This window comes from Zophobas morio, unplaced genomic scaffold, assembly GCF_036711695.1.
Source record: "Zophobas morio isolate AGI-343-1 ecotype UQ-CSIRO unplaced genomic scaffold, CSIRO_AGI_Zmor_V1 ptg000008l, whole genome shotgun sequence".
NCBI lineage: Eukaryota > Metazoa > Arthropoda > Insecta > Coleoptera > Tenebrionidae > Zophobas > Zophobas morio.
In genome coordinates this window covers 11,369,649-11,388,251 of record NW_026972113.1, presented here as the reverse complement: position 1 = coordinate 11,388,251, position 18,603 = coordinate 11,369,649, and the positions used below count along the sequence as shown (strand labels likewise).

Below are 18,603 nucleotides of genomic sequence, written 5' to 3'. Positions count from 1 at the left end.
GTTTTGGATTTAAGTGATTTTGCTTTACTTAGTTGTTATTCACGCACTGACAATAAAAAATATCAAAATTTGGAGATATTAATGTTTGAAGATATTGACTTTTCCAATTTAAAGAATATTCCTGTTGGACGTTAGCTTCATTGTGTTTTCTCGGTAAATATCTCTCAATTGCAAAGTTGTGATGTAAACTGTAATTATCAAAATTTACGGTCTCTCAAAATATTTTTGGAATTTGATGATCTGAAAATTTAAAGGAATCAACAATCATTAAATTCTAAAGGTTTAATGTTTGCTGGTTTTGGGTTTGAGCCACCAACAGTTTTCTAAAAATTTCAAATTGAAAATATTCAAGTTTGAAAATATTGATTTTTGTAGCTTAGAAAATGTTGCTACTATTTATTGTGTTTTTCTGATAAATATCTCTCAGTTACATCGATGTTGCATAAGCTGAGATAACAAAAATTTAGGATCTTCAAAATATTTTGGAATTTGATGATCTTAAAATTTAAAGATGTCAAAAATTATCAAATTATGAAGATTTAATAGTTGATGTTTTGAATTTAAGTGATTTTGCTTGCTTAGTTGTTATTCATGCACTGACAATATTTTTTCTAAAAAAATCAAAATTTGGAGATATTAATGTTTGAAGATATTAACTCTTGTAATTTAAAGAATATTCCTGTTGGGCGTTATCTTCATTGTGTTTTCCTGGTAAACATCTCTCGGTTGCAGTGTTGTGACATGAACAGTGGTTATCAAAATTTACGATCTCTGAAAATATTTTTGGAATTTGATGATCTGAAAATTTGAAGGAATCAACAATCATCAAATTCTAAAGGTTTAATGTTTGCTGGTTTTTGGGTTTGAGCCACCAACAGTTTTCTAAAAATTTCAAATTGAAGATATTCAAGTTTGAAAATATTGATTTTTGTAGCTTAGAAAATGTTGCTACTATTTATTGTGTTTTTCTGGTAAATATCTCTCAGTTACATCGATGTTGCATAAGCTGAGATAACAAAAATTTAGGATCTTCAAAATATTTTGGAATTTGATGATCTTAAAATTTAAAGATGTCAAAAATTATCAAATTCTGAAGATTTAATAGTTGATGTTTTGAATTTAAGCGATTTTGCTTTACTTAGTTGTTATTCACGCACTGACAATATTTTTTCTAAAAAAAATCAAAATTTGGATATATTCATGTTTGAAGATATTAACTTTAGTAATTTAAAGAATATTCCTGTTGGGCGTTATCTTCATTGTGTTTTCCTGGTAAATATCTCTCAGTTGCAATGTTGTGATGTAAACTGTAATTATCATAATTTACGATCTCTCAAAATATTTTTGGAATTTGATGATCTGAAAATTTAAAGGAATCAACAATCATCAAATTCTACAGGTTTAATGTTTGCTGGTTTTGGGTTTGAGCCACCAACAGTTTTCTAAAAATTTCAAATTGAAGATATTCAAGTTTGAAAATACTGACTTTTGTAGCTTAGAAAATGTTGGTGTTATTTATTGTGTTTTTCTGGTATCTTTCAGTTACATCGATGTTGCATAAGCTGTGATAATAAAAACTTACGATCTTCTAAATATTTTGGAATTTGATGATGTTAAAATTCAAAGATGTCAAAAATTATCAAAATTCTGCAGATTTAATGATTGATGGTTTTGGATTTAAGCGATTTTGCTTTGATTAGTTGTTTACGAGCTAATAATATTTTTTCTAATAAAAAAATTGGAATAAAATTTTAAAGATTTAGGTAACCCACAATACAGATGCTCATTGCATGTTACCAGTTATACCAACCACGATTAAAAATCCCTAAAGAAAAAGTGGTTCAATAAAAATTAATTTAGTTAGAAGGTGAAACTCTGGGAAATTATTTTAATCGTTTTGAAGGAGGCAATGTGTTATAATTATTATTTCTTGTTTACATAATTCGTGGTTTCAACAACTCATAATGATGATGATTCAGTTCTTGCGTTTTTTGTTTTGTTGTGGTGGCTACTCGTACTCGTACAAAATGGCCGCGAGGTCAGCCAACTGATATCAAACGTCAACAGTCAACCATCACTAAACCGTGAAAATGCCAATATATTCAGTTTAAAGGTGCCCCCTAACACAAACTCGTAGTTTTAAGCAAAATGTGCGTCGCACAAGTCCCCAAGTAAGTGTCAAGTACAAACTTAACCTCAAAATGGCCCCCGTACCATTGGAGGGTTTACAAACTCTAGTGGCGAATGCGGCGCCCCAAGGGGGCATGGGCGGCCCCCAGGAGGGCAACCGCGGGGGAATGATCTCCCTAGCGAAGCTCATCGACCACATCATCCAGCGAACCTACCACGAACTCACAGTATTAGCGGAACTGTAAGTCGCACTTTACCCCAAAACCAGCACTCACTCATGTTTCTAGGCTTCCACGCAAAACCGACATGGAACGCAAAATCGAAATCTACAATTTCGCCACGCGGACGCGCCAGCTCTTCGTACGATTGCTAGCGCTGGTGAAGTGGGCCAACAGCGCCTCGAAAGTGGAGAAGTCAGCCGTAAGCCCCCTTGACCCGTAAACCACGAACAATTACGAAGTTTGTTTCAGCGCATTATGGGGTTCCTGGATAAGCAGTCGTTGCTGTTTGTGGATACAGCAGACATGTTGTCGCGGATGGCGCGAGAGACGTTGGTGCAGGCCCGGCTCCCCAATTTTCACATTCCAGCGGCGGTGGAGGTAATATTGTTAATCAAAAAGTGGGTTAGGATGTGACGATTGATTGATAGGTGTTGACTACGGGGACATACGGGCGGCTACCAGCGTGTATTAGGGAGAAGATCGTGCCCCCAGACCCCATTACTAATAATGAGAAGCGCACGACCCTGTTGAGGCTGAACCAAGTCATACAACACCGACTGGTCACCGGCAACTTGTTGCCACAAATGAAAAATTTGAAGGTGGGGGCGGCGACTTTGGGGGCTTTATTTAAGTGTGTTGTTGCAGATCGAGAATGGGCGGGTCACGTTTCACGTCCAGCACGAGTTCGAGGTGTCTTTGACCGTGATGGGGGACGGACCCAACATTCCGTGGCGGCTGCTCGAGATCGACGTTTTAGTGGAAGACAAAGAAACCGGGGGTAAGTCAGTTTCAAGCTTGCGTGGGTAAACAATAATGCGTTTTTTGTAGACGGAAAAGCCCTAGTGCACTCTTTGCAAGTCCAGTATATCCACCAGCTTATCCAGACTCGTCTGGTCGATAACCCCCAACCTTTGACGGAAGTCTACAATTGTTTACACTTTTTCTGTCAGTCGCTTCAGCTTGAAGTTCTCTATTCGCAGACTTTGAGGTTAATGAGGGACCGTTTGGACGACCACATCCACGTCGACGAGTACGTCCCTGGAAAGTGTTTGACTGTGTCTTATTGGCGGGAATTGACGAGCAAGGGGAAAGAATCCGCCAATAAGGATCTTCGCTCTGAACTCGGTTATCGTTTGACCATTCAGGTGGACACTCATGATCCGGCGCGCCCCCTGGCGGTGCTACACGTCCCCTCCCTCGGAAACAAGGTAATTTTTCACCTGTCTGTCTGACAGTCCGTCGGTCTGTCTGTCTGTCGATTTTTATTAGACTGATAATCTCCGAAACTACCGAATTGATTGTCGTGAAATTTTTTATGTATATTAGGACCATCAAATTGGATAAATTTGTTTTTAATTTTATAAAGGAAGATACTCCTCAAATCAAATCTTATAATTTTTGCTGTTTTTCAATTTCTCGTTGCATATCGTAAAATTGTACAAAAAAAATGAAAAATTGAAAAAACCAAAAATTACAGAATTGGAAAATTTGTTAAAACAATGAAAATAAAAAACCGAAACAAAAAGTTGCAATTCGAAAATTTGAAGAAATGAAAAATTAAATATTGAAAACTTGAGACAATTTAAATTCAAAATTGCCTCTAAAAATTGAAGAAACAAATTGAAACGATAAAAATCGAGAAATTTAAGAATCGAAAAACATTCATGAGTCAAAAAATTGGAAAACTCAAAAATTGTAAAATCGAAAAATTATATAATCGTCAAAATTGTCGTGAATTCGAAAAACTAATATTGAAAAGTCGAAAAATTGAAAAATTCTGAAATCGGAAAATTGAAAAAGTGAAAATTTTAATTGCTACATATTTAAACTGCAAATCAAAAACCCAATAAATGAAAAATTGGAAAATCGCGAAACTGAAAAATCTAGTGTTGAAAACTCGTAAAATTATAGTCTAAAAGTTGAAAATTCGAAAAATTGAAAGAAAAATTGCAAATCGTAAAATTGAAAAATTGGAAAGGTGAAAATTGAAAGCTAGTGAAATTGTAAATTGAAAAATTAAAAATTGGAAACTCGATAAATTTTAAATAAAAAAAAGCAAAATTTGAATTTTCGATAATTTTTTCGAAAAATCTGGATTTGTTTACCTCCCACCAATTTTTTAATATGACTAGTTTTCGTTTTTTCACATTTAATTTTTTTATTTTTCAATTTCTCGATTTCCAAATTTTTCAATTTTTCGTTTCAATTTTTCCGTTTTTCATTTCCTTTATTTTTTCAATGTTTCTTTCGATTTTGTAATTTTTCGTTTATGCAATTTTTCAAATTTTCATTTTTTGATTTTTTCGATAAACTGAAAAATCGAATACATGAAAATTTTTAAGTTCCATTAATTGAAAAATGGAAAAACTCAAATCGTAAAATTGAAAAGATAAAATTTTTAAGAAATTTTCGTTATTACATAGTTAAACCGAAAACTAGAAAAATTGCAAAGCAAAAATTCAAAAAACGAAAAACGAAAAATTAAAAAGTCTACAAGCTGAAGAACCGAAAAATTCAAAATTGAAAATTTTCGCATAAAAAAAAAGAAAAATTATAAAATCCGAACATTGACAAACGGCAAAATTGAAACATCCAAAAGTTGGAGTATTAAAAAGTTGAAAAATTTAAAAATGAAAATTTGCCAATTTTTCTACATTCCAGTTTTGGCGTTTTTCAATTTTTTGATTTTTTAAATTTTGCATTTTTCGATTTCTCGTTTTTTGAGTTTTCAATTTTTCGACTTTTCAAATTTTCCATTTTTCGACTTCTGTTTTTAAATTTTTTTGATTTTTCGTTTTCTCATTTTTTCGGTATTTCAAGCTTGGGATTCTTCAGTTTTTTTATTTTTGTTTAAATTTTTCATGTTTTCAATTCCACAACATTTCAATTTCTGGATTTTTAATTTTTCGTTCGCTCAATTTTTGGATATTTTATTTTTGGTTCTTCCATCTTTCGATTTTTCAAATTTTCGATTTCCCAATTTTTTTACTTCTCGATTTTGCTATTTTCGGATATTTCAGCTTTATAATTTTTAAAATTTTCGATTCAATTTTTTAATTTTTAAATTTTTCGATTTTTCGATACTTTAATTTTTGAGATTTCCAAATATTAGATTTTTGGATGAATGATTTTTTCATTTCTCGATTTGTATTTTCAGGTTTTCTATTCTTCGAATTTTCAGATTTCGGATTTTTCAATTTTTTGATGTTTCAGTTTGGGATTTTCCAGTTTTTCGATTCTGCAATTTTTCTTCGATTTTTCAATTTTGCGAAATTTGAGTTTGGGGATTCTTCAATTTTTAATTTAAGTTCTTCAATTTTTTTATTTTTCATTTTCCCGAGTTTTTAGTTCTCATTTTCTCGAATTTACATCACAGTTTTTCCTTTTTTCATTTCCTTTACTTTTTCAATGTTTTTTTCGATTGTATAATTTTTCGTTTATGCATTTTTTCAAATTTTCGTTCTTTGATTTTTTCGAAAAACTGAAAAATCGAATACATGAAAGTTTTTAAGTTATACTAATTGAAAAATGGAAAAACTCAAATCGTAAAATTGAAGAAATAAAATTTTTAAAAAATTTTCGTTTTTATATAGTTCAACCGAAAACTAGAAAAATTGCAAAGCAAAAATTGAAGAAACGAAAAATTGAAAAATCGAGAAACTGATTTTTTAAATTTTGCATTTTTCGATTTCTCATTTTTTGAGTTTTCAATTTTTCGACTTTTCAAATTTTCCATTTTTCAACTTCTCTGGTTTCAATTTTTTTGATTTTTCGTTTTCTCATTTTTTCGATACTTCAGTCTTGGGATTTTTCAGTTTTTTGATTTTTGTTTTAATTTTTTGTGTTTTCAGTTCCTCAACTTTTCAATTTCTGGATTTTCAATTTTTCGTTCGCTCAATTTTTGGTTCTTCCATCTTTTGATTTTTCAAATTTTTAATTTCCCAATTTTTTTTACTTTCCGATTTCGATATTTTCGGATATTTCAGCTTTACAATTTTTAAAATTTTCGATTTAATTTTTAAATTTTCCGATTTTTCGAATTTTCGATACTTTAATTTTTGAGATTTCCAAATATTCGATTTTTCGATGAATGATTTTCTCATTTCTCGATTTGCCGATTTTCAGGTTTTCAATTCTTCGATTTTCCAGTTTTTCGATTTTGCAATTTTTCTTCGATTTTTCAATTTACCGATTGAGCCAATTTTTCGAAATTTGTGTTTGGGGATTCTTCAATTTTAATTTAAGTTCTTCAATTTTTTTATTTTTCAGTTTTCCAATTTTTTTATTTTTACATTTTTCGATTTATCATTTTTTTTTAGTTTTTAATTTTTCGAATTTTCCATTTTTCAACTTCTCGGCTTTTAAATTTTTTCTATTTTTCGTTTTCTCAATTTTTCGATATTTCAGTCTTGGGATTTTTCAGTTTTTTGTTTTTTTTTAATTTTTCGTGTTTACAATTCCTTAACTTTTCAAATTTTCGTTCGCTCAATTTTTGAATATTTTATTTTTGGTATTTTTCAATTTGTTGATTTTTCATAATTTTTTTATTTTTCGATTTCTCTATTTTTGGATATTTCAGCTTAATTATCGATTTTTAGATGAATCGATTTTCAGATTTTAGATTTTTCAATTTTTTGATGCTTCAGTTTGGGATTTTCCGGTTTTTCGATTTTGCAATTTTTCTTCGATTTTTCAAATTTTCAATTTATCGATTGCCCCAATTTTTTGATTTCTTGAATTTTAGATTTTTCAATTTCCCGATTTCCTTTTTTTGTCAATTTTTCAGATTTTAAACTTTTCGATTTCCGATTTTTTTTTACTTCTCGATTTCTCTATTTTCGGATAGTTCAGCTTTACAATTTTTCAAATTTTCTATTCAATTTTTTAATTTTTAAATTTTTGGATTTTTCGATACTTTAATTTATGAGATTTCCAAATATTCGATTTTTGGATGAATTATTTTCTCATTTCTCGATTTGCCGCTTTTCGGGTTTTCAATTCTTCGATTTTTCAATTTTTTGATGTTTCAGTTTGGGATTTTCCAGTTTTTCGATTCTGCAATTTTTATTCGATTTTTCAATTTATCGATTGACCCAATTTTTCGAAATTTGAGTTTGGGGATTCTTCAATTTAAAATTTAAGTTCTTCAATTTTTTTATTTTTCAGTTTTCCAATTTTTTAATTTTTACATTTTTCGATTTATCGTTTTTTTTTGAGTTTTCAATTTTTCGAATTTCCCATTTTTTTCGTGTTTACCATTCTTTAACTTTTCAAATTTCGTTCGCTCAATTTTTGAATATTTTATTTGATATTTTGCAATTTGTTCATTTCTTATTTTTTTTTTTTAATTTTTCGATTTCTCGATTTTTGGATATTTTAACTTTACAATTTTTAAAATTTTCGATTCAATTTTTTAATTTTTAAATTTTTCGATTTTTCGATACTTTGATTTTTGAGATTTCCAAATATTCGATTTTTGGATGAATAATTTTCTCATTTCTCGATTTGTATTTTCAGGTTTTCAATTCTTCGATTTTTCAGATTTTGGATTTTTCAATTTTTTGATGTTTCAGTTTGGGATTTTCCAGTTTTTCGATTCTGCAATTTTTCTTCGATTTTTCAATTTATCGATTGACCCAATTTTTCGAAATTTGAGTTTGGAGATTCTTCAATTTTTAATTTAAGTTCTTCAATTTTTTTATTTTCCGTTTTCCAATTATTTAATTTTTACATTTTTCGATTTATCGTTTTTTTTGAGTTTTCAATTTTTCGACTTTTCGAATTCTCCATTTTTCAACTTCTCGGTTTTGAAAATTTTTTTATTTTCCGTTTTCTCAATTTTTCGATATTTCAGTCTTGGGATGCTTCAGTTTTTTGTTTTTTTTTTTTTAATTTTTCGTGTTTACAATTCCTTAACTTTTCAAATTTTCGTTCGCTCAATTTTTTAGAATATTTTATTTTTGGTATTTTTCAATTTGTTCATTTCTCATTTTTTTAGTTTTCGATTTCTCCTCTATTTTTGGATATTACGGTTTTTAAAATTTTTCGACTTTTCGATACTTTAATTTTGGACATTTCCAAATCTTCGATTTTTGGATGAATCGATATTCCCATTTCTCGATTTTCAGATTTTCAATTTTTCAGACTTTGGCATTTTCAATTTTTTGATGTTTCAGTTTGGGATTTTCCGGTTTTTCGATTCTGCAATTTTTCTTCGATTTTTCAATTTATCGATAGACTCAATTTTTTGATTTCTTAAATTTTAGACTTTCCAGCTTCCCGATTTCCCTTTTTTGTCAATTTTTCAGCTTTTAAACTTTTCGATTTTTAAATTTTCCGATTGTTCAATGTTTCGATTTTTAGATCTCTCGATTTTTCGATTTCCCAATTTTTCTACATTTCAGTTTTGAGTTTTTCCAGTTTTTCCATTCTTCAGTTTTTTGATTTTTCAATTTTTCAATTTTTTAAATTTTAGAATTTTCGATTTCTCGTTTTTTGTTTGATTTTTTAGATTTACGTTTTTTTTTTTTAATTTCCCATTTCTGGACTTTTTTCAATTATTCGGTATTTTAATGATATATTTTTCGATTTCTCGATTCATCTTCGATATTTCTATTTTTCGACTTTTTCGGTTTTCAGAATTTTCGATTTTTCGGCTTTCGATATTTCACTTCTTCTATATTTCGATTCTTGGAATTTCCAAGATTCGATTTTTAGCTTTTCCGATTTCTCGGATTTTCGTTTTTTCGAGTATTTAGTTCATCGAATTTTCGATATTGGAATTTTTTATTTGCTTAAAATTTTCCTTTTTTTAATTTTTACATTCTTTAGTTTTTAGATTTTTCAATTTTTTTTACTTTTCGTTGTTTTGATTTCTCGTGTTTCGAATTTTTTGGTTTTTCAATTTTCGATTTTGTGACTCCGAAAATGTTTCAATTTTTTTTTTTTTAGATTTTCGAACTTCCGATTTTTCGATATTCCGTTTTTATGGTTATTACTTTAGTTCTGACGAAATAACCTAATTTTTTTTTGCTAGAAAATACAAAATTTCTAAATTGTAATTAATGAATTATAATAATTGAATTCAGAGTAATTATTTTACTCTGAAAAATTTAAACTTGGAAACAAACATCTCAAAAATCTGTTTATGATTTTTCAAAGACGCGAGGGAAGTTCTGTCGAAATAACCTCCGACCAATTTTTTTAATGATTGCGATACTCTAGGAGAGCGAAGTGGCCGACCGCGCCATCCGCTCCGAGATCCTCTCCATGGAGCGCCTCCTCGTGCACACCATCTACGTGCGCACGCGCAGCCGCCTCACCGACATCAAGCTCGAGATCCAGACCATGCTCAAGGAGGTCGAGTGCAACCTGCAGGGCTCGCCGGCGATCCTCTCCGTCGCCATCCTCCAGCCGTGCCTGCGGGCCGAGCAGCTGCTCATCACCGTCGACACCCACACGGGGATGCTGCAGTGCCACGTGCCGCAGTACGAGCCGCCGCTCATCCCCGAGCTGAACAACGCCCTCAACGGCGACCACGCCAAGCTCCCGGTGCTCATCAGCGAGCTGAGGTTCTGGATCACGCAGAGGCGGTGCGAGAAGACGCTCCAGCACCTGCCGGCGACGGCGCACGAGCGCCTGCCGCTGCTGCACCACGCCGACCACCCGCTGACGAAGATCGGCAGACACAAGATGTACGTGCAGCTGCACCGACACCCCAACGTCGTCCTGGTGAGTCATCTTCGACGAGCTAGTATTTATTCGGTTAAAAACGCGACTTTATTTAATTATCATTTATAAAAGTCGGCTTTACAAGCCGAGACAAGCTTTGAATAGGCTGGGGGATGCGCCGTTGTCCGCCGCCTCCAGCTGTCTAATCATCGACTGCACTCTCGCCGCCAACTCGGACCGGTGTTCGCACAAACTATTGACCAGAAGCAAGTTGTAGTAGTCGTTTTTTCTGAATGCCATCTCAGCCGCCTCCTCCAAAAGTCTACGAAATTCAATTTAGTCAATTAATTTATATTAATCTCGACAAACTCGCCTCATTTTGATGAGATATTTCAGCTTGAGTTGCTCGGGCACCATCGACAAGTACTTCATGGCCTCCTTTTCGTTGTTTCTTTGTAAACACGCGTCTACGAATTTTTCGGGGCCCATGGGGCAGTTTTCGCTTTGAGACAGCTTTTCTAGGTTTTTCCAGTCGTCGGTTTCCGCAAGGGCTTGGATTTTCAGCCACCAGAATCTCTGTTCGGGGATGTGGAACTCGGCGCGGAACTCTTCGGCCGCGTTCGGGTCGCTTCGTACGAGTAAAGAGCAGGTTTGGTGGATCGTTCTTCCGAGGAAGTTGTGGTCGATGTATTTTTCGTTGAGTTTTCTTTGGTAGGCGAGGAGTTTGAGTTGTTGCTCGCACAGGCGGGCGTAGGGGGCGTTGCGGCCTTTGGAGTAGGCCTCGCTGGCTGAGGCCAAGAGCGTCTCTTTTAGGTGTAACTCCTGGAATTTTCGGTTTTTATTTATTAAAACACATCAATTTTTTAAAATACCAAGAGATCGATCGTGTTGTCGAAATAAGTCTACACATATTAAGCCAAAAAAGCAAAATGTAGCCCCGCCCACCCGCCCTATCTCATTTGTAATGATTTTTTTTTATTCGTCGTGAGCCAAAAAGGCGGATCTAACTGCAAAATCCTAAAAAATAAAGCCAAAGATTAGGCCCCACCCATACCCGCCCCGATGTCAATTCTCAATTGTGGGCGGGGCTTAATTGTAAGATCCATATTTGTCTACAAGAATTTACCATTTGAAACATGTTTTAAGTTTATCGTTCTGAAAAGACGACTACGTATATTAAGAAAAAAGGCAAAATATAAGCCCCGCCCACCCACCCTATCTCAATTGTGATGATTTTTTTTAATTGTCGAGAGCCAAAGGAGCGGAATTTAATTGCAAAATCGTTATTATTTCTCTACAGGAAATTAACATGTAAGATATGTGCTTGAGTATTGTGTTATTCACAGAATACTATGTACATATATTAAGAAAAAATTAAAGCCAAAGATTAAGTCCCACCCACACCTGCCCTGTTCAAAATAGTAATGAAGTTTTTATTCGTTGACAGATCTAGGGGCGGAACCTAATTGCAAAATCAACATTTTCGTAAAAAAAATTACCATTTTAAACGTGTTTTAAGTTTCTAAGAATAAAAGAAAACTTCACAATTGAAATGGGGTGGGTGGGCGGGGTTTATATTTTGCCTTTTTTTCTTAATTTACATAGTATTCTTTGAACAGAATACTAAAAAACATGTTTTTAATTTCTTGTACAGAAATAGGCGTAATTACAAAATAAAAGAAGAAGAAATAAGGATTTTGCAGTTAAGCTCCGCCCCCTTGGCTCACGGCGAATAAAAAAATCATCACAATCGAAATAGGGCGGGTGGGCGGGCTTATATTTTGCCTTTTTGAAAATTTAAACACCATTATCCCACCAAGATTTTTGCAAGATACTTTACATTAAAAATAATGGGGTTTCTCGAGATTTTTTTCTATTCTTATTATTAAAATACCGGGGTGTCCAAGATATAAAAAGACACAAAGGCACCTGAAGATTTTTTTTTTGAAATATTGTTATTATTTTTATTATTAAAGGAGTTGGATTTATTTATTGTTTTATTAAAGAAGAGGGCCTGAACATATTTTCATATTTTTTAAAAGACACACGGAGTCCCTGACTTTTTTTTTATTATTAAAGCCAACAGTTTCCAAGATACTTTTACATTCTTAAAAAAAACAAGTAGGTACCAGAGAAAATTTAAATAATTTTTTTTTATTTAAACACCAGCATGCCACCAAGATTTTTTCAAAATACTTCACATTTAAAAAAAACAAGGGCTCCTCGAGATATTTTCTATCCTTATTATTAAGATATATTTCCAAGATATTAAATAAATACACAGGAGCTCCCGAATTTTTTTTCCCATTCAAGTTGATTACTACAAAAATTTACCATTTTAGACATGTTTCAAGTTTCTTGTTGTCGAAATAAGTGTACACATATTAAGACAAAAAATCAAAAAATGTAGCCCCGCCCACCCGCCCTATTTCAATTGTGATGACTTTTTAATTCGTCGTGAGCCAAAAAGGCGGATCTAACTGCAAAATCCTTATTCGTCTACGCGAAATGAAAAACATATTTTTGAGTATCGTGTTCTTCAAAAAATGCTATGTATATTAAGAGAAAATAGAGCCAAAGATTTAGGCCCCACCCATACCCGCCACGATCTCAATTCTTAATTGTGGGCGGGGCTTAATTGCAAGATCCATATTTGTCTACAAGAATTTACCATTTTAAACATGTTTTAAGTTTCTTTTTTTCTTGTTCTGAAAAGACGACTACATATATTAAAAAAAGGCAAAATATAAGCCCCGCCCACCCACCCTATCTCGATTGTGATGATTTTTTTTATAATCGTCGAGAACCAAAGGAGCAGAATTTAATGGCAAAATCCTTATTATTTCACTACAAGAAGTCACCATGTGTTTTAAGTTTCTAAGAATAAAAGATATCATGACAATTGAGAGATTTATGTTTTGGATTTTTTCTGAATATACATAGCATTCTTTGAACAACACGATACGCGAAAATATGTTTTTAATATCTTGTAAAGAAATAAGTATTTTGCAGTTAAACTGCGCCCTCTTGGTTCACGGCGAATAAAAAAAATCATCACAATCGAGATGGGGCGGGTGGGCGGGCTCACATTTTGCCTTTTTGTTTTAATATTGGTAGACTTCTTTTCACAATATGGAACTTAAAACATGGAAAATTTGTATAAGGAAATATCGATTTTGCAAATAGACTCCGCCCCATAATTGCAAAATCCATATTTCCTTGCAAAATTGTACGATTTTAACCATGTTCTAAGTTTTTTGTTGTGAAAAGATGGGTATGTTTATTAAGAAAAAAAAAGCAAAATATTTTCTCATTTTTCAAAAATTGGAGTCGAACGGGATTTGTTTTTATTCTTTTTTAAAAATTTAAACACCAGGAAGCTTCTTTTCATTTTTTTTTTCAAGTTCACAAGAGGACACTTAGATTCTTAAAAAAATACAGAAGGGCTCCGGAAATTTGTTTTATTTATTTATTTATTTATTTATTTATTTATTACTTTTATTAAAGAAACGGCTCTCAATATGTTTTCTCATTTTTTAAAAGATATATGGAGTCCCTGAGATCAAAAACAAAAATAATTAAAACACCATCAGTCCTCAAGATACTTTGACATTGAAAAAAAAGACGGGTCCTAGAGATCTTTTTTATTAAAAAAAAATTAAACACCAGGATCCCACTAAGAATTTTACAAGAAATTTCACATTAAAAAAAGAAGGTTCCTCGAGATTTTTTTCTGTTCTTATTATTAAAATACGGGGATCTCCAAGATACAAAAAAGACACAAATGCACCTGGAGATATTTTTTCTGTTATTATTATTATTATCATCATTAAAGGAGCAGGGACTCCAAAGATATTTTCAGATTCTTAAAAAAAATACACAAAGACTTCCGAAGTTTGTTTTATTGATTGATTTCTTAATTTTTTTATTAAAGACGGAGCCCTCAAGATATTTTCACATTTTTTAAAAGGCACACGGGGTTCCTGAGATTTTTTTTTTAATTAAAACACCATCAGTTCCCAAGATATTTTTACATTAAAAAAATAGGTACTAGAGATTTTTTTTTAAATTTAACCACTAGCATGCCACCAAGATTTTTTCAAAATACTTCACATTTAAGAAAAACAAGGGCTCCTCGAGATATTTTCTATCCTTATTATTAAAATACCAGACTCTCTAAGATTTTAAAAAAAGACACATGGGCTCCCGAGTTTTTTTTTCCCATTCAAGTTGATCGCTACAAAAATTTACCATTTTAGGCATGTTTTAAGTTTCTTGTTGTCGAAATAAGTCTACACATAGACAAAAAGGCAAAATGTAGCCCCACCCATCCGACCTATCTCAATTGTGATGATTTTTTTATTCTTCGTGAGCCAAAAAGGCGGATCTAATTGCAAAATCCTTATTTCTCTACGCGAAATGAAAAGCATATTTTTGAGTAGCGTGTTCTTCGAAGAATACTATGTATATTAAGAAAAAATAAAGCCAAAGATTTAGACCCCACCCATACCCGCCCCGATCTCAATTCTCAATTGTGGGCGGGGCTTAATTGCAAGATCCATATTTGTTTACAAGAATTTACAATTTTAAGCATGTTTTAAGTTTATCGTTCTGAAAAGACGACTACGTACATATTAAGAAAAAAGGCAAAATATAAGCCACGCCCACCCACCCTATCTCAATTGTGATCTTTTTTTTTAATCGTCGAGAGTCAAAGGAGCGGAATTTAATTGCAAAATCCTTATTATTTCTCTACAGGAAATTAACATGTTAGAAATGTTCTTCAGTATTGTGTTATTCACAGAATACTATGTACATATATTAAGAAAAAATTAAAGCCAAAGATTAAGTCCCACCCACACCTGCCTTGATCAAAATTGTAATGAAATTTTCATTCGTTGACAGATCTAGAGGCGGAGCCTAGTTGCAAAATCCACATTTTCGTAAAAAAAATTACCATTTTAAACGTGTTTTAAGTTTCTAAGAATAAAAGAAATCTTCACAATTGACATGGGGTGGGTGGGCGGGGTTTATATTTTGCCTTTTTTTCTTAATTTACATAGTATTCTTTGAACAACACGATACTGAAAAACATGTTTTTAATTTCTTGTAAAGAAATAGGTATCTTGCAGTTAAGCTCCGCCCCCTTGGCTCACGGCGAATAAAAAAAATCATCACATTTGAGATTGGGCGGGTGGGCGGGCTTATATTTTGCCTTTTTGAAAATTTAAACACCATTATCCCACCAAGATTTTTGCAAGATACTTGACATTAAAAAGAATAGGGTTTCTCGAGATTTTTTTCTATTCTTATTATTAAAATACCGGGGTGTCCAAGATATAAAAAGACACAAAGGCACCTGAAGATTTTTTTTGTAATATTGTTATTATTTTTATTATAAAGGAGTTGGATTTATTTATTGTTTTATTAAAGAAGAGGGCCTGAACATATTTTCATATTTTTTAAAAGACACACGGAGTCCCTGACTTTTTTTTTATTATTAAAACCAACAGTTCCCAAGATACTTTTACATTCTTAAAAAAAAACAAGTAGGTACCAGAGAAAATTTAAATTATTTTTTTTTTATTTAAACACTAGCATGCCACCAAGATTTTTTCAAAATACTTCACATTTAAAAAAAACAAGGGCTCCTCGAGATATTTTCTATCCTTAGTATTAAAATATATCTCCAAGATATTAAATAAATACACAGGAGCTCCCGAATTTTTTTTTCCATTCAAGTTGATTACTACAAAAATTTACCATTTTAGACATGTTTTAAGTTTCTTGTTGTCGAAATAAGTCTAGACATATTAAGACAAAAAGGCAAAATGTAGCCCCACCCATCCGACCTATCTCAATTGTGATGATTTTTTTTATTCGTCCTGAGCCAAAAAGGCGGATCTAACTGCAAAATCCTGATTTCTCTACCCGAAATGAAAACCATATTTTTGAGTATCGTGTTTTTTAAAGAATACTATGTATGATAAGAAAAAATAAAGCCAAAGATTTAGACCCCACCCATACCCGCCCCGATCTCAATTCTTAATTGTGGGCGGGGCTTAATTTCAATATCCATATTTGTTTATAAGAATTTACCATTTTAGACATGTTTTAAGTTTATCGTTCTGAAAAGACGACTACGTACGTATTAAGAAAAAAGACAAAATATAAGCCCCGCCCACCCACCCTACCTCAATTGTGATATTTTTTTTATCGTCGAGAACCAAAGGAGCACAATTTAATTGCAAAATCCTTATTATTTCACTACAAGAAATCACCATGTGATTGAACAACACGATACTCAAAAACATGTTTTTAATTTCATGTCAAGAAATAAGTATTTTGCAGTTAAGCTCCGCCCTCTTGGTTCACGGCGAATAAAAAAATCATCACAATCGAAAAGGGGCGGGTGGGCGGGCTCATATTTTGCCTTTTTGTTTTAATATTGGTAGACTTCTTTTCACAATACGGAACTTAAAACATGGAAAATTTGTATAAGGAAATATCGATTTTGCAAATAGACTCCGCCCCATAATTGCAAAATCCATATTTTCTTGCAAAATTGTACGATTTTCACCATGTTCTAAGTTTTTTGTTGTGAAAAGATGGCTATGTATATTAAGGAAAAAAAAGGCAAAATATCTTCTCATTTTTCAAAAATTGGTCGAACTAGATTTGTTTTTATTCTGTTTTAAAAATTTAAACACCGGGGTCCCAGCAAGCGTCTTATCATTTTTTTTTCAAGTTCATAAAAGGACACTCAGATTCTTTAAAAAAATACAGAAGGGCTCCTTAAATTTGTTTTATTTATTTATTTATTTTATTGAAGAAAGGGCCCTCAAGATGTTTTCTAATTTTTTAAGACACATGGAGTCCCTGAGATTAAAAAAATAATAATTAAAACACTATCAGTCCTCAAGAAATTAAAAAAAGAGGGGCCCTAGAAATCTTTTTTATTTTTTAAAAATTTGAACACTTATCTCACAAGATTTTTTCAAAATACTTCACATTAAAAAAAGAGGGTTCCTGGAAATTTTTTTCTATTCTTATTTTTAAAATACGGGGCCTCCAAGACATAAAAATACACAAAAACACCTGGAGATTTTTTCAGATATTTCAGATTCTTAAAAAAAGTACACAAGGGCTTCCAAAGTTTGTTTTATTTATTCATTTATTTATTTTTTTATTGAAGAAGTCCTTGAGATTTTTTTTATTATTAAAACACCATCAGTTCCCAAGATATTTCTACATTCTTAAAAAAAAAATAGTTAGGAAAGATTTTTTTTTAATTTAAACACTAGCATGCCTCCAAGATTTTTTCAAAATACTTCACATTAAAAAAAAAACAAGGGCTCCTCGAGATATTTTCTGTCATTATTAAAATACCAGGCTCTCCAAGATATTCTCTCAAAAGACACCAGGGCTCCCATTTTTTTTTCCATTCAAGGAGCCCACAGAACATTTTCTGATTTTTCAAAAATTGGTCGAACGAGATTTGTTTTTATTATTTTTCAAAAATTTAAACACCAGGGTCCCAACAAGATTTTTTTCATTTGTTTTTTCAAGTTCTTAGTATTTAACTTTTATCTCCTTAATATTCATACTCTTCACAACAAAAGACTGAAAACATGTTTACAATCGTAAATTTTATCTGCCAGACTTCTCTACAAATTTACCATTTTAAACAAGTTTTCAGTTTCTTGTCGTTAACGGAAAAACTACGTACATATAAGAAAAACAAAACACAATACAAACAAATCATTTCTTAAATAAAATTAGTCGTTAGAATGAGAAGTACTTGCTAAGATAAGACTAATTTTGGCAAATCACATACTTTCCAAGAAAATAGAGGGTGGGTGGGCGGGGTTAAAACTTGCTAAGATAAGACTGATTTTGGCAAATGACATAAAAAAGCACTGGCTCCTGAAATTTGTTTTATTTATCTATTTTTATTTTTAAAAAAGCCAATTGCGGTTCTAAAATTTTTTTTAATCTAAAATCACTAGGACCGACTGTCGGAAGTGACTAAAATTAAGAACTTACTTTATAATCGACGATTGCCGAAATGAAAGTCGCCGCTTGGGCACCGAAGTCCTTCTCCTTTACGTACATCTCGTACAACTCCTGCCTGTTGAACTGGTGGCAGTACTTCTTGTACAGAGTCACCGCAACCGGGAAATTGCGAATCGTCTTCCGGAAATCGTCGGGTGACTTGATCTTCCGAAGCCTGAGCATCACCATGTACAGCAAATCCGGGTCGCCGCTTTCCAGGGCTTTGTAAAAGGCGGCCGTGTTTTCGGACCATTTCAACAACGTTTCGACCAGTTCGCCGCTCCCGAGCTCGTCTTCAAGGATTTTCACGGCCGCTTCTTTGCGCCCCGACCGAAAAGCCACGCCCGCGACCTGAATCGGGTTGACGAGACGGTGCGCACCGGGTTCGCCCTTCTTGCTCTTTCGACGTCTCATCTCGGTAGAAATTACGGAAAAACTAGCGATTTTTATGGTTGATAGATTAATCAGTGCGGTACTTGGGAATTCCACTTATCTTTATCATGTGTAAATAATAATACGATAAATA

At 32.4% G+C, this 18,603-nt stretch overlaps 2 protein-coding genes across 2 annotated transcripts in view; one reads left to right on the top strand and one right to left on the bottom strand.

Moving 5' to 3' along the window:
- Window positions 1-2,006: 2,006 nt before the first annotated feature.
- LOC135125344 (mediator of RNA polymerase II transcription subunit 14) overlaps window positions 2,007-18,603 on the top strand; it is a 30,966-nt gene continuing 14,369 nt past the window's right edge. The window contains exons 1-7 of the mRNA XM_064050845.1: window positions 2,007-2,371; window positions 2,418-2,550; window positions 2,601-2,729; window positions 2,780-2,950; window positions 2,997-3,129; window positions 3,180-3,559; window positions 9,576-10,082. Coding sequence (XP_063906915.1) covers window positions 2,202-2,371; window positions 2,418-2,550; window positions 2,601-2,729; window positions 2,780-2,950; window positions 2,997-3,129; window positions 3,180-3,559; window positions 9,576-10,082 — 1,623 coding nt within the window. The 5' untranslated portion in view covers window positions 2,007-2,201. The remainder of the gene's footprint in view (window positions 2,372-2,417; window positions 2,551-2,600; window positions 2,730-2,779; window positions 2,951-2,996; window positions 3,130-3,179; window positions 3,560-9,575; window positions 10,083-18,603) is intronic.
- LOC135125345 (vacuolar protein sorting-associated protein 16 homolog) lies at window positions 10,108-18,520 on the bottom strand. Its single transcript, XM_064050846.1, has 3 exons — window positions 18,069-18,520; window positions 10,396-10,844; window positions 10,108-10,344 (listed from the first exon to the last, which is right to left on the bottom strand). The coding sequence occupies exons 1-3, from the start codon at window positions 18,489-18,491 to the stop codon at window positions 10,161-10,163; spliced, it is 1,056 nt and encodes a 351-aa protein (XP_063906916.1). The 5' UTR covers window positions 18,492-18,520; the 3' UTR covers window positions 10,108-10,160.

What these genes read in the sequence shown, in the direction of transcription:
- LOC135125345 (XM_064050846.1), bottom strand. Translation starts at nt 18,491, where the DNA reads ATGAGACGTCGAAAGAGCAAGAAGGGCGAACCCGGTGCGCACCGTCTC. An exon ending in CGGCAATCGTCGATTATAAA is followed by an intron (nt 10,845 to 18,068) that starts GTAAGTTCTTAA and finishes CGAAAATTCCAG; the next exon opens with GAGTTACACCTAAAAGAGAC. An exon ending in AAATATCTCATCAAAATGAG is followed by an intron (nt 10,345 to 10,395) that starts GCGAGTTTGTCG and finishes TGAATTTCGTAG; the next exon opens with ACTTTTGGAGGAGGCGGCTG.